Below are 19,555 nucleotides of genomic sequence, written 5' to 3'. Positions count from 1 at the left end.
ATCCGGCAGACACTGTGATCTCTGCCTTTCTGGGGCTTGGGACACAAGGCGGGCCTTGTTTGCACGTAGTGAGGGGGTGTGTGGGGGGAGAACAGTAGGCTGCTGGCCAGACAACTCTCCAGTTCTGCTCTCGAGATTAGCAAGGGTAGGTTAGCAGCAGCCTGCAACCTCTGGTACTGAAAGGGGAGGTTTCGATACATGACCCTTCCGCAGAAGGCAGGTGGGAGAACTGGCAGCACGCCTGCTCCGAGCTCCTTCTCCAGGATCTATGGGACAGAGGGTCCCATGGATTTCCTTATCCTAGGCACGGAAGAGTTAACAGCTTCCCTGGCATCACACCTCAGGGAGATACATGATCTCAGCAGCACTGCCTAGATCCATCCAGCCAGCCCTATCATCCTTTGCTTCCACAGCCCTTCATCCCAACCACTCTACAAACACACATCACTGGCTGCAGCCAATCAGCACAATCAGGGCAAAAAGGAAGTCAGGTCAGTTAAGAGGGCAACGCCCCACACTCCCAGGAACTGCCAAGCCCAGGCAAAGCAGAGAGGAGCCCAGTGCTGAAGGTCGCGTCGTACAGAATCAAATCGTCCCCACTTCAAAGCAGAGAATCCTCACGAGGCGCTTTCACCCCACAGCCGCCAGAGCCCTGCAACGAGGTCTGGCCTAGCTCAGAGCATGAGCAGGAAATGTCTCCAGGCAACGAGTCCTGCACTTGCTTCTCAGCTTCTCCTCTAGCTGAAGAGTCTCCCCTCACCCCGCTGTGACTCCTTCCTCAGAGGCGGTGCAGAGGGTCGGCTCCTTGGCATTTGGTATCTGACATGGTCTGGAGGATGCCCCGACCTGCATTTCCAGCTCTCATCCACCAGGGAGAGCACCACAGCCAGAGAAGCTGTGCCCCTGGCCTGCTGGGTGGCCTTAGGCAGGGGCTCGCTCTCCTGTTGAGCAGCAGGTGCCCAGGGACTCAGCAGCCTTCCTGCTGGGCTAGTCCCGCTAAGGAGAGTGAGCATCTGCAGGCCATCGGCTCACTCGCCCACAGGGGAACCTGAGCGGACTGGTCTAAGCTATGGGGACAAAGCAGCAGGAGCCCAAAGAGCCAGTGGTGAGGAGCCCTGGACAGCTGTCTCCCTACATTGCTTTATTGTATTGCATTGATTCAGAGACAATCCTACATCCATGCAAAGAGACTATGGCTACAGTAAAGTCACATACGTAACAAGAGCCCAGCTTGGTTTTTCCCTTCTCATCTCCTTACCCTTGGGATTCAGGTGGAGGGTGTCGAGAGCATGAACAGGACATCAGCACTTTGCCCCGCCCAGGTTCCCAGCTAGGGACCCCCAGGGAAACCCTTTTCACAGGCTACCGAACATAAGTGGAGGGACATGGCTGCTGGGGAGAATACCAGCTGGCACTGCGAGTGCTTTCCACCGTCCAGGTGCTGGAGCCTCAGCACCCCATGAGGCAGGGGAGTTAAGTGCCATCCCGTGCTCCAGCGGGGGACACGAAGCAGAGGAGAGTGATTTGCCCCGGGTCACGCAGTCAGCTGGTGATTAAGCTGAGATTGGAACCCAGGAGCCTGGCTCCCAGACCTGGGTTCCACACACCAGACCGCGCTGCCTCGGGGAGATGACGGGGGAGCTGGGTTTAGGCATCGTTTACGCCCATGTTCTGCATTCGCCCTTCCAGGACACTATTGCCACCGGCTGGTTTCTTTTTGCTTCCTTCGTGCTGCTTCTTCTGTTTCTTGAAAGGTTCCTGGTCAATGGGAGCAGGTTTCACAAAGGGGATCATTTCCTTCAGCCCTGCCGAGAGACACAGGCAGTTACCCATGGTGAGAGCAGGCCAGGAACTTTGCGCTCCGTCTCTCCTGGCCTGAGAACCATTCCCCTTTACATCACCAAGGAAAGCCCTGCCCAGAAGCCCTCATTCCTCCAGTCCCCACAGCCACAACCTGAGAACTTGCAGAAGAGTCACATGGGAAGCAGTGGGGCCGAGGGGAGAAAACCAGGAGAGATATTAGCGCTGGGAAGGAATGAGCAGACTGGACTTGCTCCAGGACAGAGTCCCCCCTCGCCCTGCCTCTCCGGTGCTAGAACCCCTCTCCTATGCTACCAGGCGGGGGAGGAGACAGCAGACAGGGAGAGGTGGGTCAAAGCATAAAGCAGGGGTGCCACGTGAAGGGGTTTCCGAGTTGTACCTGGCGGCATGAAACCCTTCAGTTTCTCTGGCACGACGATGCCGTCCTGTGTCTGGTAGTTCTCCAGGATGGCACAGATCGTGCGGGTCGTGGCACACATGGTAGCATTTAGCATATGGACAAACTCCACCTGCAAGGACAAAGCCAATGACCCCAGGAACAGGGCTCGTGAGGAGCCCTCGCCAAGGCCCGCAGGGTGCACCCCACAGACACCAGCAGGCTAAGGAGCAGCTTCCTCTCCCCCAGAGGGGAGACCGATGCATCATTAACCAGGGAGCCCAATGGGAGGCACCACAGCAGCATTTCCAAATCAAGATTTCAGTTTGGGGCTAAAGTATTTACATATCTGAATTTTTGCCCAACCCACTCAGAGTTATCCCTGGAAAATTTAGGTGAAAACTGAAGAAGGGGTAGGGGGAGGAGGTTCCCATCAACATTTTCTGCAGAAGACACCTCCCCACCCCCAAATTTTCTGACCAGCTCTAACCGGGACCCAGCAGAGAGGATGGAGTGGCTGGTGCCCAGGGCTGCTCAGCAAGGATCTCGCCCTTTGGAAGGAGGGATGTGCTCTCCCAGGATGGAACACTGCGCTGGCAAGGAATACAGCTCTTCGCTGTGAGGGGGAGAGCGAGGAATGCTGGAGGAAAGATCCCAGTGGGGAGAGCAGCTAGCCAGGCAGACACTGAGCATGCAGCAGAAGCCTTGGAGGTAACTGCTCCGAGATGAGTATTCAGCTGCCCCAGGATGCACACGGAGAGTAAAAGGGAGGTACTGAAATGCCACCTACTTTGTCCATCATTTTCTTGGTCTGCCCGTAGCGGATCCGCAGGCGACGGGCCTGGTAGTCTGTGCAGTTGGAGCAGGAGACCAGCTCCCGGAAGGCGCTCGACCCTGGGAACCAAGCCTCGAGGTCCAGCTTCTTACTGGCAGCGTGGTTCAGGGAGCCTGCGAGAGCGGGAGGCAGGTACTTGGGCTGGCTGGCAAGGCAGCAGCTGCATGGTAGCAGGGAGAATGCACCGAATGCTGCCTCCAACCCAGCAGTGGCTTTGCAGGGACAGAGGGCAAAACCTGCCCTGCTAAGTTACTTACCCAACTGCTGCGCTCTGGTTTCACCACAAACGATTACAGGGCCTAGAGACCCGGGTGACAGGCACCTTAGAAACCCCCGAGACACAGCGCCATAGCCAAGACTAGTACTTAGGGTTCTGCAGGACTCTAGGCAATGGGGATTCTCCTGGAAGAGGAGGATCTAGGGCTGATTCTCTTCCAGCTCCCTTTCTGCCACTGCTCCGGGGTGGGGCTTGGAGCGTCAATTCCTGCTGGATGACCCTCTGGCCCATCTCGCACTCAGAGTGGCTCCTGGGCTGAGCTTCCCTGTTCTCCCCTTCCTATGACAGCTCCTCAGGGGAGAAGGAGCCTGGCCAGTGAGCAGGGACCGGACAGGTGATCAGACGTACCCGACACGAATGCCATTCCCGCCCAGCCCCACTCCGGATGTACTTTATCAGCTCCCTTTCCCACTCCCCAGTGCAGTGCAGCAGCTCCGGGGCACAGGGCCCGTGTAGAGAACCTGTAGTGCCCTCCCCTCTCGGTCCCTTGTTTTAAAGAGGGATGAAGGCTGAATAAGTGAACTGTGAGAAAGAGCCTCAGCACACCAACCACTGCACAGCAGCCTCCAGGATCTGCCGGGTGACGTCTGCTCCAAACTGCCACCTGCCAAGGGGACCCGCCTCATTAGCCACCTGCCATTGCTAACAACAAAGGCAACGTCAAGCCAACTTGCCAAGCCTTACAAGAGACAGGAGCGTCGTGCCCGGCTCTCGCCCAGCTCTTCCAGCTCATACAGGGTTACAAGGCATTCGGCCTGGGCGGGTCTTCTGAGAAACCAATGGCACCGCCATATTGAGGCTCAGCCAGACGACAGAGGCCAGGTCTACACTGCGCAGCCGTGTCAGGAGGGGGGTGAGAGAACCGTACTACCAGCCAACAAAGCTACACTGGCAAACCCCCACAAGAGGCCTTCTACTGACCTCCTCGGGGAAGGTGGTGTCACTCTGCCAACAGAAAAACTCCCACGACCTGGCTTGTCCATATCAACGCTAGGGGGGTTTGCCAACACAGAGCTGTGACGGAGCAGGGTGGATTTGACCTGGGAATGTAGCCTGGGAGTTACATTGCGCTACCTGAGCTGTAACCTGAGCCAGGAAGGGGGGTGGGAGAAGTGACACCTTCGGGGGGAGGGGAGGGGGGGCAAAGGAGAGGAGGAGCAGAGGGGAGGGGGGAGAGAGCTGCTGGAGGGATTTGGGAATTTTTCAGTTTGGGCTGGGAGGTGCAACGCAGGGAACCCCAAGCTGGGGTCTAAGCTCCCTGAACTCCCCAAGAGGACTTGATTGAGGGGTCCTGGTTGTATCTACAAGCTCTGCTGTAAACTGTGTTCCTGTTATCCAATAAACCTTCCGCTTTACTGGCTGGCTGAGAGAGTCACGGAGAATCGCTGGAAGCCAGGGGTACAGGGCCTTGAGTCCCCCACACTCCGTGACAACTTGTGGCAGCGGTGGGATCTACTGCACCCCGTGGACGGCGCTTCCTGCAGTAAATGAAGCAGTAAAATGAAGGGAGCAGTACTACTGGGGAGCAGTAAAACGAAGAGGGATCGACGGGGACCAGGTGGGCTGAAGAGTCAGAGAGAGACGGTTTCAGGGGGTGATTAACCCCTGGGAGTGTGTGACCAGTGAGAAGGACTTTTGCAGTAAGAGGGTCCCCCGGGGGATCGCAGCGAGCGGTCCCGGGGTGGAGGAGGCTGCAGCTCGACCCTGGCAGAGAGGTGGTGACCTGAAGAAGGGCTGGCACACTAGGAGTCCCCCTGGAACGGTGGAAAGCGGAGAGCACAGGCCGGCGAGTGGCCAGCAGGTGGATGTATGCTAAACGCCTTAAGAGCGACCTGGTGGAGCTGTGCAGGCAGAGGGGGCTGTGCATTGGGAGGTCCACCAAAGAACAGCTAATTGCCCAGCTGGAGGAGAGGGATCGCTTGGATGAACCGAGCCCTGTCCCGGAGGGAAGCCGCCCGGCGGATGCAGCGTGGGCCCCGGGGCCTGACATGGCTGGGAGGGGTCAGACTGCTGCCGAGGACATCCCAAGACTCTGACTACCTATACCTAGGGGAGGGGTTGGGGGAAGCCCAGCGAATACCGAGGGCATCCTGACCCAGGCGGCCAGCAGGGGATCGTCCCGGCAGAGCTCCCAGTACCGGGAGCAGATGCAACTGGAATATGACAGGGAGCTGAGACTGAAAGAGTTCGAGTTAAGACAGCAAGAACTGAAGCAGGAGCGGGAAGAGAAGGAGAAACAACGTCAGCATGAGCGGGACCAACGTCAGCACGAGGAGAACCAACGTCAGCATGAGCTGGAACTGGCCAGGCTGAAGAGCAGTGGGGCCCCGGCTGCGGTGAGCGAGGGGGGACCCAAGACTGCAAAGAGCTTTGATAAATGCTTCCTGGCCCAGCGTAAGGAGGGGGAGGACATGGATACCTTCCTGACGGCCTTTGAGAATACCTGCGAGCTGCTCCAGGTTGACCCTGCAGACAGGCTCCAGTTTCTCATCCCCTCACTGGACTCTACAGCCAGGGAGGTGTACAGCCGACTGAAAGGGGCGGAGACAGGGGACTACGAACTGTTCATAAAGGCCCTGCTCCGCGAGTTTGGGCTGACCCCTGAGACGTACCGGAAAAGGTTCCGGAGTCAGCATAAAACCCGTGAGGTCACATACCTACAACTAGCCAACCGGGCGCATGGGTATGCCCGCAAGTGGACAGCTGGGGCCCAAACTAAAGAGGACCTGCTTGACCTATTCGTACTGGAGCACGTGTATGAGCAGTGCCCATCCGACCTGAGGCGATGGTTGATGGACCAAAAGCCAGAGAACCCGCAGCATGCAGGCCAGCTGGCCGACGAGTTTGTGAACAGTCGGGCCGGGGATAACCGGGAGGAGTCCCAAAGGAACAGGCCCGCCACAACGCAGAGAGAGAGTCACCATGGGACCTCCCAGCGAGGAAATATGGAGAACCCCCACCAAAGGGAAACATCCAGCGTCAGGTCCATCCGACCTGCTCAAGGGGACCCACGGGACATGGGCTGCTATCACTGTGGCCAGAGAGGCCACATACGGGCCCAGTGCCCCAGGCTCCGGGACAGACTGAGCAGACCGAACCCACAGAGAGTTGACTGGGTAGAGACCCAGCCGGGCAAGAGGCAGCATTCCCAGGGAAGGGGGGCTGGCAGAGTACCACCTGCTAAGGAGGGAGGAGAGCTCCAGGCCAGCTCCTCTGGGGGGCTGGATGCTCCAGACTCAGGGTTTTCGGTTTACAGGGTGGACGCGGGGCTGCCCCTCCGGAGAGAGTGCCTTGTTCCCCTGGAGGTGGATGGGAGGAAGGTCAATGGATACTGGGATACGGGCGCAGAGGTGACGCTGGCCCGGCCCGAGGTGGTGGCCCCAGATCGGGTGGTGCCCGACACCTACCTGACCCTGATGGGGGTGGGTGGGACCCCATTCAAGGTGCCTGTGGCGAGGGTACACCTGAAGTGGGGGGCCAAGGAGGACCCCAAGGATGTGGGGGTGCACCATCATTTGCCCACTGAGGTGTTGATGGGGGGGGGGGGAGACCTGGAGGACTGGCCAAGCCACCCTCCGGGTGCCCTGGTCGTGACCCGTAGTCAGAGCCGGCGAGGGGCACTGCACCCTGACCTTGGGGAGGGTACCTTGCCCGAGGCGCAGGACCCTAACCTGGTGGGGAGGGACCGCCCAGGGACACAGCTCAGGGAGGCTGCGGCCTCAGACCCAGCCGGCGAGAGAGAGCAGGTGCCCAGCCCTGTCCCAGCTGCTGAGTTCCAGGCCGAGTTGCAGAAAGATCCCTCCTTGCAGAAGATAAGGGACCTGGCAGACCTCAGGGCGGTACAGACCATGGGGAGCGGCTGCCAGGAGAGGTTCCTGTGGGAGAATGGGCTCCCCCAGGGGAAGTGGAGTTGTGGGGGATCAGGAGGCAGCTGGTGGTTCCCCAGAAGTTTCGCCACAAGCTACTGTACCTGGCCCATGACATCCCTCTCGCAGGGCACCAGGGAATCCGGCGCACCAGGCAGAGGCTGCTACAGAACTTTTACTGGCCTGGGGTCTTTACCAACATCCGACAGTACTGCCGATCCTGTGACCCCTGTCAGAGGGTGGGGAAGGCCCGGGACAAGGGGAAAGCAGCGTTGAGGCCTTTGCCCATCATAGAGGAGCCTTTCCAGAAGGTGGCTATGGACATAGTGGGACCTCTCAGCAAGACGACCCAGTCAGAGAAGAAATACATTCTGGTGGTGGTAGATTTCGCCACCCGCTACCCCGAGGCAGTGCCCTTATCGTCCATCGAAGCGGACACTGTGGCAGATGCGCTGCTGACCATTTTCAGCCGAGTGGGGTTTCCCAAGGAAGTCTTAACAGACCAAGGGTCCAACTTCATGTCGGCCCTACTCCAGTGCTTGTGGGAGAAATGCGGGGTCTGGCACAACTGGGCCTCAGCGTATCACCCCCAATCCAACGGGCTGGTGGAGAGGTTCAACGGGACACTAAAGATGATGCTAAAAACATTTATGAACCAGCACCTGCAGGACTGGGACAAGTACTTACCTCACCTGCTGTTCGCGTACAGGGAGGTACCCCAGGAGTCTACCGGGTTTTCGCCTTTCGAACTGTTATATGGAAGGCGGGTAAGGGGGCCCCTGGACCTGATGAGAGACGAATGGGAGGGGAAGGCCACTCCTGATGGAGAGTCGGTGGTGGAGTATGTCCTGACCTTCCGGGAACGACTTGCCGAGCTCATGGGCCTGGCCAGGGAGAATCTGGCCCAAGCCCAGAGGAAGCAGAAGGTCTGATATGACCGCACGGCGCGGGCCCGCGCCTTCGCCACCAGGGATCAGGTGATGGTCCTCATCCCCGTGAGGAAGAACAAACTCCAGGCCGCATGGGAAGGGCCCTTCAAGATTGTCAAGCAACTAAATGAGGTAAATTATGTGGTGGAGCTGTCGAACCGGGCGCACCACCGCCGGGTGTACCATGTGAATATGATGAAGCCATATTATGACAGGGGGAATGTGGTGTTGGCCGTGCGTGGGCACTGGGAGGAGCAGGGAGATGACCCTTTAGTAGATCTATTCCCTGGGACAAGAGCTGATTCCCCCCTGGAAACAATTCCCCTCTCTGATCAGCTAACCCGTACCTAGCAAGCTGAGATTGGAGGGGTGCTGCATCTGTACCGACAGCTGTTTTCCAACCAGCCTGGATGCACTAATCTGACTGTCCACCAGGTGCAGACAGGATCGCACCCGCCTATAAAATGCTCCCCCTTCCGAGTCACAGGGAAAACTGCTCAGGACCTGGAAAGAGAGGTCAATGACATGCTGGCTTTGGGGGTGATCCAGCCATCTTCTAGTCCTTGGGCCTCGCCGGTGGTGCTGGTCCCCAAAAAGGACGGGTCGATCCGGTTCTGTGTGGACTATCGGAAGCTCAATGCCATCACTGTAGCCGATGCCTACCCCATGCCCAGGCCTGACGAGCTCCTAGACAAGCTGGGAGGCGCTCGGTAGCTGACCACCATGGATCTTACAAAGGGCTATTGGCAAGTGCCGCTGGATGCAGATGCCAGGCTGAAATCGGCCTTTATCACCCCTCTGGGGCTCTATGAGTTCCTGACCCTGCCTTTCAGCCTCAAGGGCGCGCCAGCCACCTTCCAGCGCCTAGTGGATCAGCTACTGAGGGGGATGGAGAGTTTTGCTGTGGCATATATTGACGACACTGGCGTCTTTAGCCAGACCTGGGAGGACCATGTGTCCCAGGTTAGATAAGTGCTGGACCGACTCCAGGAGGCTGGGCTGACCGTAAAAGCTGAGAAGTGCAAGGTGGGGAAGGCTGAAGTATCCTACCTAGGTCACCGGGTGGGGAGTGGCTGCCTAAAGCCAGAACCAGCCAAAGTGGAGGTGATCAGAGACTGGCCTGCCCCCCAAACCAAAAAGCAGGTCCAGGCCTTTACTGGGATGGCGGGATACTATCGAAGGTTCATGCCCCACTTTAGCGCCATAGCCGCCCCCATCACTGAGCTGTGCAAGAAGGGGAAGCCAGACAAGGTGGTCTGGACCGAGGAGTGCCAGGAAGCTCTCCGGGCACTGAAGGAGGCTCTGGTCAGTGGCCCAGTTCTGGCAAACCCAGACTTTGATAAGCCCTTTTTGGTGTTCACCGACGCCTCAGACACAGTTTTGGGCCCCACACTACAAGAAGGATGTGGAAATATTGGAAAGAGTCCAGCGGAGGGCAACAAAAATGATTAGGGGTCTGGAGCACATGACTTATTAGGAGAGGCTGAGGGAACTGGGATTATTTAGTCTCCAGAAGAGAAGAATGAGGGGGGATTTGATAGCTGCTTTCAACTACCTGAAGGGAGGTTCCAAAGAGGATGGAGCTCGGCTGTTCTCAGTGGTGGCAGATTACAGAACAAGGAGCAATGGTCTCAAGTTGCAGTGGGGGAGGTTTAGGTTGGATATTAGGAAACACTATTTCACTAGGAGGGTGGGTGAAGCACTGGAATGCGTTACCTAGGGAGGTGGTGGAACCTCCTTCCTTGGAGTTTTTTAAGGCCCGGCTTGACAAAGCCCTGGCTGGGATGATTTAGTTGGGAATTGGTCCTGCTTTGAGCAGGGGGTTGGACTAGATGATCTCCTGAGGTCCCTTCCAACCCTGATATTCTATGATTCTATGACTGGGGGCGGTGTTAATGCAGGAGGATGAAAACGGGGAGAGACACCCGATCTTGTACCTGAGCAAGAAGTTGCTACCCCGGGAGCAGAACTACGCGGCCATCGAGAAGGAATGCCTGGCCATGGTATGGGCCCTCAAGAAACTAGAGCCATATCTCTTTGGGTGACACTTCACCGTGCACACCGACCACTCTCCCCTGACCTGGCTGCACCAGATGAAAGGAGCCATCGCCAAGCTCCTGAGGTGGAGCCTGCTCCTGCAGGATTATGACATGGACGTGGTCCATGTCAAGGGAAGTGACAACTTGATAGCGGATGCGTTGTCCCGGAGAGGGGGCCCTGAACTTCCCCAGGTCACTGGTCAGAGTGACCCCGCTCAGTTCAGTCTCGAAGGGGGGAGAGATGTGACGGAGCAGGGCGGATTTGACCTGGGAATGTAGCCTGGGAGTTACATTGAGCTACCTGAGCTGTAACCTGAGCCAGGAAGGGGGGTGGGAGAAGTGACACCTTCTGCCCGGGGGAGACGGAACAAAGGAGAGGAGGAGCAAGGGGAGGGGGGAAGAGAGCTGCTGGAGGGATTTGGGAATTTTTCAGTTTGGGCTGGGAGGTGCAACGCAGGGAACCCCAAGCTGGGGTCTAAGCTCCCTGCACTCCCCAAGAGGACTTGATTGAGGGGTCCTGGTTGTATCTACAAGCTCTGCTGTAGACTGTGTTCCTGTTATCCAATAAACCTTCCGCTTTACTGGCTGGCTGAGAGTCATGGTGAATCGCAGGAAGCCGGGGGTACAGTGCCCTGAGTCCCCCACACTCCGTGACAAGAGCCACCAGGCAAAACATCTGTCAGAGCTAATGGGCAGAAGGGGCTGCCAAATCGTGTGACCTTCTGTACATCACAGATCCCCCAGTGTAGACACGGCCTTAGCAAGAGGAGCTTCAGGCTCAGATTCCCAGCTAAGGCTGGTTCAAGCCATACCCTAAGCGTTCGATGGTACGCCCACATGTCGAATACTGCGTACAGATGTGGTCTCCTCATCTAAAAAAAGATATACTGGCACTAGAAAAGATTCAGAAAAGGGCAACTAAAATGATTAGAGGTTTGGAACAGGTCCCATATGAGGAGAGATTAGAGAGTCTAGGACTCTTCAGCTTGGAAAAGAGGAGACTAAGGGGGGATATGATAGAGGTATATAAAATCATGAGTGATGTAGAGAAAGTGGATAAGGAAAAGTTATTTACTTATTCCCATAATACAAGAACTAGGGGTCACCAAATGAAATTAATAGGCAGCAGGTTTAAAACAAATACAAGGAAGTTCTTCAAGCAGCGCACAGTCAACTTGTGGAACTCCTTACCTGAGGAGGTTGTGAAGGCTAGGACTATAACAGTGTTTAAAAGAGAACTGGATAAATTCATGGTGGTTAAGTCCATTAATGGCTATTAGCCAAGATGGGTAAGGAATGGTGTCCCTAGCCTCTGTTTGTCAGAGGATGGAGATGGATGGCAGGAGAGAGATCACTTGATCATTGCCTGTTGGTCCACTCCCTCTGGGGCACCTGGCATTGGCCACTGTCGGTAGACAGGATACTGGGCTAGATGGACCTTTGGTCTGACCCGGTACGGCCGTTCTTATGTTCTTATGATCTCTCCCCTCCCTGCTGTCACTCAGCTTGCCTCTACACCAGCAAGAAGGGGCTGTGGGAGCACGCGGCATGAACCTGTCTTCTCTGCAGCACCTCACCGCCGCTGGCCTGGGGAGGAGACAGGGACCAGAAACCAACCCCCTGGCACCCATATTCCTGAAGCATGTAGGAGCCCAGTCAGGGCCCCATTGCTGTATGTTAGCTCAGCACCTAGAGAGACAACAGGGGGAGCGAGACAGCTGGGGTGTGGGGAAAGCACAAGGTAACGGTGATGGCGTAGCACGTGGAACAAACTGACAGCCTCGGCCCAGCACTGCCTAACCAACACTCCTGCAGCTTTCAACTCCCCCGCGTGGCCACGCGGATGCTGCTAGCAGGTCACAGCAGTTCCTTCCCCAGAGGAAGGGACGAGCCATTTCAGACTCAATACAAGTCAATGATTAGCTTTTCCCAAGTGAGCTCTCTATCCCTCCAAGATTGCTCTGACCATGGCTAGGCAGGGCACTACCCGGAGCTGGGGCACAGCCACTGCAGTGTATGTCCCTGAAGTGTTACTGCACAGCGATCACCAAGGAAACGGGTCACTTTGGGCTCCTTCCCGACCACGCCAGCCACAGCTTCCAGCAGGCTGTGGGACAACGGTGCGCAGAGGCTGAGCCCAGAGCCCATCGCGCAGGGTGCTGTACACAGTCTAACCAGAGGCACAGAGGGGCGGGGCTTGCCCAAACTCACCCGTAGGTCAGAAGCCAAGCCAGGACCAGAGCCAGGGCTGGCTCCTCTGACACTGCCCTGCCCACTCGCCTCCTGTCTTGGCCTCTGTCCTTCGATGGCAGGCTGGTCCTGTCACATTACCCCTACAGAGAGGAGCATGTGCACCCCGGACCAGGAGAGCCGAGTTCCGTACCTGAGACAATATTGACGATGTGGTAAGGAATGCCCAGCGACTGGTAGAACTCCTCAGCAGTCGCGATCATTTCATCAAACATCTCCCACGACTTGTTGTCATGAGGCGACGCGAAGATAAACTGCTCAATCTGGGGGGGGAGGAGAGAGAAGCTACTAACAATGTGCAGAGGGTAGGACTCCATGTCTTAGTGTGCTGCTGCTCACAGGTGGGGCAAGGCCCAGGAATGGTGGATTCAGAGAACGGGAACCAGAAGACAAGGAGATGATTGCAGTAGGGAATGTTTTCTCCAATGTCCGTCTCACGGAATTCCAGTGTAACAAACCGACAGTGACGGGAAATGACAGCAGGCCTGGAAACTGCTAGCAATTTATACTGACAGACCCCTAAAGGAGCCACAAAGACCTTTGCAGTCTCACAAATCTGTAACTACTTTACTCTTTACTAGGAAGAGGCCAGCAGCAGCCCATCGCACCACCCCCTAGAGGGGGCTTTCTGGAGTCACTCTTGTTCTGAGGATACTGAACTTGCAGACCCCCCTCAGATCATGCAGCAAGGGGGCTCTGCAGCTCCCCTCTGCTCCAAGGTATTAATTACTCATTTTCCCTTCAAATATCCTACACCTGGGAGGAAAGACCCCGAGCCCATTCTTATCTACTCGCATCCTGCAAACATTTCCCAGCTAACTGGCTAGCAACGCATCCCTTTACCTTTTCAAACTGGTGCACCCGGAAGATGCCTCTGGTGTCACGGCCGTGCGAGCCAACTTCCTGCCTGAAGCAGGTGGACAGCCCAGCATATCTGATGGGCAGATCCTCCGGCTTCAGCCACTCATCCCTGTGCAAAGCTGCAATTGGCTGCTCAGAGGTAGCAATCAGGTACTTCTCATCGACGGAGCTGTCCTCTGATTTCTCACTGCCCTTGCCAATGACCTGGAGATGGGGGTTGAACAGCACTCTGTCAGCGTACCAGAGCAGAACACACAACAGCCTCAGCAACGCAGACCTGGGCCCCAGGAATAGCAAGAGCCAGAGGCTATAAGGATCCTTTGCCATGGCAAACACTAACAGAAAACTGTACTTGGCTTGCCGGCATCAGGATGCACAAGCCCTTCCTTGCAGCTTACCTTGTAAAGCTCCTCATCAAACTGACTGAGCTGAGCCACCTCCTGCATCACCTCTTTCCTCATGAAGAAGGGTGTGTAGATAGGGGTGTATCCCTTGCTGAGCAGGGTCTGCAGAGCATACTGGATCAGCGCCTGCTCAAGGAAAACCAGGGCACCCTACAAACACAAGATAAGCCTCTCAGGTCACATGAAGGACTAATGGCTCGGATTCTAGAGGTGCTGAGTGCATGCGACTCCTGTCCTGTGTGCTGAGCTCCTCTGACGACCAGGCCAGAAGTGCCTACAACAGCTCAGCTTCGAGAATGGAGCCAATAACTAGGACAGAAAAAGGAGCCCAAACCGATGGTACCGGAGGACAAACAACGGTGATGGGCTTACCCCATGCAAGTCTTGGTCCAAAATGTTTTATACACAGCCATGACATGGAGTGTCTCAAGCTGAAAACATGCTTAGCAACAGCAGCAGACATGCAGCACTAGTCATACTACCACTAGCCCAGTCTGACACCCTTTGATTGTGGCACATGCAGCTGTCTTTAGAAAGCTAATGCAAGGCTGAACTCCACCAGTCGTGCAGAGGCTCCCTCTGCCTAGTACACGATCAGCACCGGAAAATGCCCTTGTGCCCACTGCAGGATTAGAGGGAGGTACAGCACAAATGGCAGGAAAGCAGCAGATCTCTGCCACAAAGTCAGGTGGGTGGTTCTATGTCTGTCTGATTCCTTTTCCTGCGTCCCAGACCCAGGAAGGTTTGGGGCTCGGGGCTCTCACCTTCAGGAAGTACCCTCTGCTTCCAGCTACTATGGCCCCCTTTTCTCCCTCGTAGCCATCCACCATCACCACCAAGTCCACGTGGGAGTACTTCTTCTTCACCGTGCAGTCTCCCCAGATCCTCTCCACTCGGTTATCTGCATCCTGCATGCAAGGCAAGATGAGGAAAATAAGGGCTCACTTGGAAGTCTCCTCTCATACCTGCTCCCACCAGGCCAGGCCCAGTGCAGGGTGTAGAACCCTGGGCCAGTGTGTGTTCTGCGGAAGGCAGGTAAGGAGTGAAGAGGGAGTGGTCAGGCCCTCATTCCTCTCCCTCCCTTTCCCCACAAGGGTCAGTGCTCAGACCTCAGGCATCTCCCAGTGGAGAGCATCAATACTTGTCTGAGCGCTTGCCACAGCTGTTACTGGACTCAACCCGAGGGGCTCCCTCACCTTGGGATTGGCTCTGCAGTTTCCATAGTGACTAAATCCAGGCAACTGACAGACACAGCTCGGAACCCTAATGCTGATCCCTGCCGGCAGCATATTATGATGTCACTTGGCTGCTGGCCCAGGCCAATTGTATTCCTGGAGTTAAACATTCTTGCTGGGTGAATGCAATGGGCAAGGGCAGATCCCAGCATTTGGCTCTGCCTAAGTTTCCCATGTATGCACTAAACAATGGTGGAGAGTTCTACACTGGCTGAGCGGGTCTTTGTGTTCAGTGAGCTCCTTCGCTGCAAGACACCCTGTCTTGTAATGCAGATTTCATTCACTCCCTACCCGATCTCAGCAACCCCTCGCAACAGGGACCTAGCTGACTGTGTCTGTGGTCACTTTGATGTGCTGTGCATGGCTGCTTCAAGCTGACTGTACGTTACTTCCCAAAACCTGCCAGAGACATCGTCTACATAGAGGGGATGCGTTTGGCTCCTACCTCGTCATTGCTGATGGGCACAGAGGGGTGGAGGAGGTTTCCAATTTCTCGGAGGCTTTCAAACCGCTCCGCCTCCAGTTTCACACGCTCGGCGTCGCACTTCAGGATGGCTTCGTCAATGAGAACACGGACTTTCTTAATCTGGGTTACCTGAAGTCCCTGTTACACACAAATCACTGGGCATGTCACTATACAGCTTAAACAACAGGGAAAATGAGCACTATGCTCATGAAAAGGGCCAAAGAGGTTTTTTTAAGTAGCGCAAACCACTCTGATCTTTGCCTAACCAGCCTGGCTTTTGCAGAGGTAAATGACGTTTCACTAATCAAACAGACTTTGCTGAATATGTCAATAAAGTATTGGATAAAGGAGAACCAGCTGATAATTTATTTAGGCTGTCAAAGGCCTTTGACAAAGTTCCTCACAAGAGGCTACTACAGAAGCTATGTCATCACAGAGTGAGAGACAAAGTACACCTCTACCCTGATATAACGCTGTCCTCGGGAGCCAAAAAAAAAAATCTTACCGCGTTATAGGTGAAACCACGTTATATCGAACTTGCTTTGATCCGCTGGAGTGCGCAGCCCCGCCCCCCCCGGAGCGCTGCTTTGCCGCATTATATCCGAATTCGTGTTATATTGGGTCGCGTTATATTGGGGTAGAGATGTATTGTCATAGATCAAAAACCAGCTAAGAGGCAGGAATCAGAGTAGGAATAAACAGTTAGTTTTCACCATGGCAGAAGATGAAGTTGCCTTAAAGTTTCTCATTAGGCCCACCATTACTTCATGTTCTGGAAACGGGGGTGAGCAGTGAGGTGCAGATGACATAAGTTATTTAGGTCAGTCCAATCCAGAGAGAACTGTGAGGAACTTCGGAGGGACCTAATCAAGCTAGGGGAATGAGCAGCAAAATGGCAGATGAAGCTAAATGTTGATAAATGCCAAATACTACACTTGGGATGGAATAATTTGAACTACTCATAAACCTTACAAGGTTCTAAATTCACTAGATCAACTCAGGAAAGGGACCCGGGCATCACTGTAGCCCACTCAATGGAGACCTCTGCTCAGTGTGCAGCTGCAGCCAAAAAGCAAGTAAAATCTTAGGATGCAAAAGGAAAGGGATGGGAATCATATGGGAAATATCGTGATGTGATTACATAAATCAAGTGTGCCTCCTTTAGAAAACCGTGCGCCGTTCTGCCCATCGCATCTCAAAAAGGAGGATTAAAGGGGTTCAGAGAACGGCAACAAAAATGATTAGGGCAATGGTAAAACTGATCTGAAGAGAGATTGACGAGACTAGGATTGTGACCTTAGGAAGGGGGGGGAATAAGAGGAGCCATGAGTAAGTCTATAAAACTAATGATTGGTTTAGAGAAAAGGGAGATCAGAAGCTTCTGTTCTCCCTGTCTCACAACACAAGAACAAAGGGACATGCAAAGAAACGGAGAAGTGGTAAATCCAGAACTAATACAAGGAAATACCTTTTCATGTGTGTGATTGGCAATGAGTTCCATAGTTCAAAGGACGGTAAGGCCAAAATCTTAAGATTAAAAAAGGGACTGAACACATATCTCTATGGATAAGAATATCTGGCTCTATTAGTGGATACTGTTGAATTTTGGACACAATAATATTCCTCGTGCCTGAGTGTTTCTTGAACCTGTCTCTAAAGCATCTGGTGCTGGCCACTGCTGGCAAGCGAGATACTGACTTAGCTGGACCAGGGGGCTGATCCAGTCTGACAATTCCTGTATTCACATTTCGGCTGAAAAACGGCACCTCCAGCAGCACAATGCTCCTCGTCTCCAGGCAGAGAAATTGGTTCAGTACAGACTGAGGAAAGAGAACCCCAGACTGAATCACCAATAGCACTTTGGTGTGTTCCTCAGAGGTGTCCTATTAAAGTATTGTCTCAGCCTGACCCTACCTAGCTAACAAGATCTAACAGGTTCACAGCACAGAGTGATTTGGCTGGAGGTCGCTGACTGCAGAAGTACAGAATAGTCAGACTTCAGCCTGGAAGACGGTGAGATAAACAGGAATGAAAGAAAAGGCAGGCAGTCAATGGTCACTTTTCAGAGTGCCCGCAGCCCCATGAAAGCTGGGGGTGTAACTCACCGCTAAGATGTCGGCAGTGAGGCCATCAAGATTTTGTGCATGTTCTGGTACTGACTCATCATCGCCCATGGGCTCTTTTTTCTGCAAAGGGAAGAATCGAGAAGAACAATGAGCATGCTAAGAACATATGTTGTAAGCAGCGACAAGGGTATGCACTACAGCTGCTGCAATGTGTGGAATCAGGACTGGGAGGAGAGGACCCAGGAGAGGATCTCAAACTTCATCTTATAAAGCGATCCACAGTATGACACAGAATGAAAATCATGGCTAGATTGTGCAGGGTAGTGGATTCTTCTAACTATAGAATCATAAAATATCAGGGTTAGAAGGGACCTCAGGAGGTCATCTAGTCCAACCCCCTGCTCAAAGCAGGACCAATCCCCAGACAGATTTTTGCCCCAGATCCCTAAATGGCCCTCTCAAGGATTGAACTCACAACCCTGGGTTTAGCAGGCCAATGCTCAAACCACAGAGCTATCCCTCCCCCTATAACTAGCTATATGCTTTGGCACTACATCTGACATGTGAACAATTTTCTCAGGTCTATTGATGCAACAACCTTAATTTGACATTGTCAAAAATTTCTATGGACATTTTTCAGGTCATTCACTAAGCAAACTTCTTCCTACTAGAGGTCATCAACTGCAGGAAGATTAGACAGATTACACTGCTTTTCAACAAGACTAGAACAAATAGCACCACATCAGCACTACCCTAGCACCATGTTACCAGGGAAGACAGCTGCTATGATTTCATAGCACTCCTCTCTCTTACCTTCATTTTCTCACCTATCGTTTTGCTGCACAGGTTCTTCAGTTTGTTCAAGTTGTCTGCACGAAATCTGCCTGGAAAGGGGGCATTGGAGGAAAAAATAAACCAGTGATCTCCACAGTGAAACTACACATTTGCTAGCAGATTCAGAAACCTGTTGAGTTGGTAAGTTGTTATCCCTGTAGGTGATGTATCGCAGACACAAACAGTTCAGATACACAACTCATTCCCTCTTTACTTCAATTAGCTTTACAGATCTTATTCAGAGAGTTGGCAAAATGGAGAGGAGAAACTTGCCCTGAGCAGGCATTTCATAACCCGGAGGGAAAGAAGGGCATCACAGCGGGAATAGGATTGAGAGATATATGGCTACCCCTCTGAAACCCTCTGCCACAAACTCGTTGCATGCCCTTGGGCAAGCCAGTCCCCCTGTGACACCATTTTCCCAGCTATAAAGCAAAAGCAGTACTTCACTACCTCACAGAATCACTGGGTGACTTAATTCAGACATGCACAGTCCCACTCACCCCCTGAGTGGAAGGTAAACTGTTCACTGTGTCATTAGTCGGAGTGAGGGAGGAAATTTTATGCCTGAGATGGTAAATTTTCAGGGCTTGAAAACAATCCTTTCACCCCACTGGTCAGCGTAGAGCAGAAAACCCATGGCGAGAGGGGGAGGCAGCTCCTTCCACCCGTTTCAGATTCGAGAAAAAATGTCAATTTTCATTTAAAACATTTCCAGTTTCTTATGGGGGCTAAGACAGGCTCCCAAATGTTACCATGTACCAGAGCCTACAGAGACAGCTCCAGGGCCTCTGCTCAGCTTTCCCAAGCAGCAGCAGAGTGAAACTGACAAGAGCCTGGTCAGTTTCACTGAAGATATTCAGACCTTTGGGAGAAACAGGAGAAACAGAGAAGAACTAGCTCATTTTCCTCCTCTGCTACTGTGTGGAAAAGCTGGAAGCAGCAACAGCAGATGCAGGAACCAGAATGGAGGGCTCATAAACATGAAGATCTGGGGCCAGTTAGAACAGCAGAGACCTAGCCATCTTGGTGTTAGCCAGGGGCATGGGAAAAGGGGAAGGTGAACCTCCCTCCCTCACCCCATCCTTTAGCCAGGAGGCTCTGCAGCACAGGAACACCAGGAAGTGCCTACTCCCTTCCAGCCAGGGAAGTACAGAGGGAGGCTTGAAACTGATCAGAAACCTGTTAATTAGAGCACTGGTCTCCAAACTTTTTTGATTGCGCACCCCTATCAGTAAAAAAATTTTGAGCACGCACCCCCTGCCACGCCGAAGCCAAAAAAAAAAAAAAAAAAAA

The 19,555-nt window shown here is 54.0% G+C and overlaps 1 protein-coding gene across 1 annotated transcript in view; it reads right to left on the bottom strand.

The window, feature by feature from the left end:
- Positions 1 to 1,120: 1,120 nt before the first annotated feature.
- LOC112101709 (serine--tRNA ligase, cytoplasmic) overlaps positions 1,121 to 19,555 on the bottom strand; it is a 21,244-nt gene continuing 2,809 nt past the window's right edge. The window contains exons 2-11 of the mRNA XM_024192567.3: positions 18,239 to 18,309; positions 17,465 to 17,545; positions 15,339 to 15,497; positions 14,423 to 14,566; positions 13,653 to 13,808; positions 13,237 to 13,458; positions 12,527 to 12,656; positions 2,988 to 3,145; positions 2,201 to 2,330; positions 1,121 to 1,805 (exon numbers count right to left, since the gene is read on the bottom strand). Of these exons, the coding sequence (XP_024048335.1) occupies positions 1,648 to 1,805; positions 2,201 to 2,330; positions 2,988 to 3,145; positions 12,527 to 12,656; positions 13,237 to 13,458; positions 13,653 to 13,808; positions 14,423 to 14,566; positions 15,339 to 15,497; positions 17,465 to 17,545; positions 18,239 to 18,309 (1,409 nt within the window). The 3' untranslated portion in view covers positions 1,121 to 1,647. The remainder of the gene's footprint in view (positions 1,806 to 2,200; positions 2,331 to 2,987; positions 3,146 to 12,526; positions 12,657 to 13,236; positions 13,459 to 13,652; positions 13,809 to 14,422; positions 14,567 to 15,338; positions 15,498 to 17,464; positions 17,546 to 18,238; positions 18,310 to 19,555) is intronic.

The sequence above is a fragment of the Terrapene carolina genome, unplaced genomic scaffold, assembly GCF_002925995.2.
Source record: "Terrapene carolina triunguis isolate 2854851 unplaced genomic scaffold, T_m_triunguis-2.0 Scaffold32200, whole genome shotgun sequence".
NCBI classification, from domain to species: Eukaryota; Metazoa; Chordata; order Testudines; family Emydidae; genus Terrapene; species Terrapene triunguis.
Note: the sequence above shows the minus strand (reverse complement) of the source record. Positions and strands in the feature narration are given on the sequence as shown.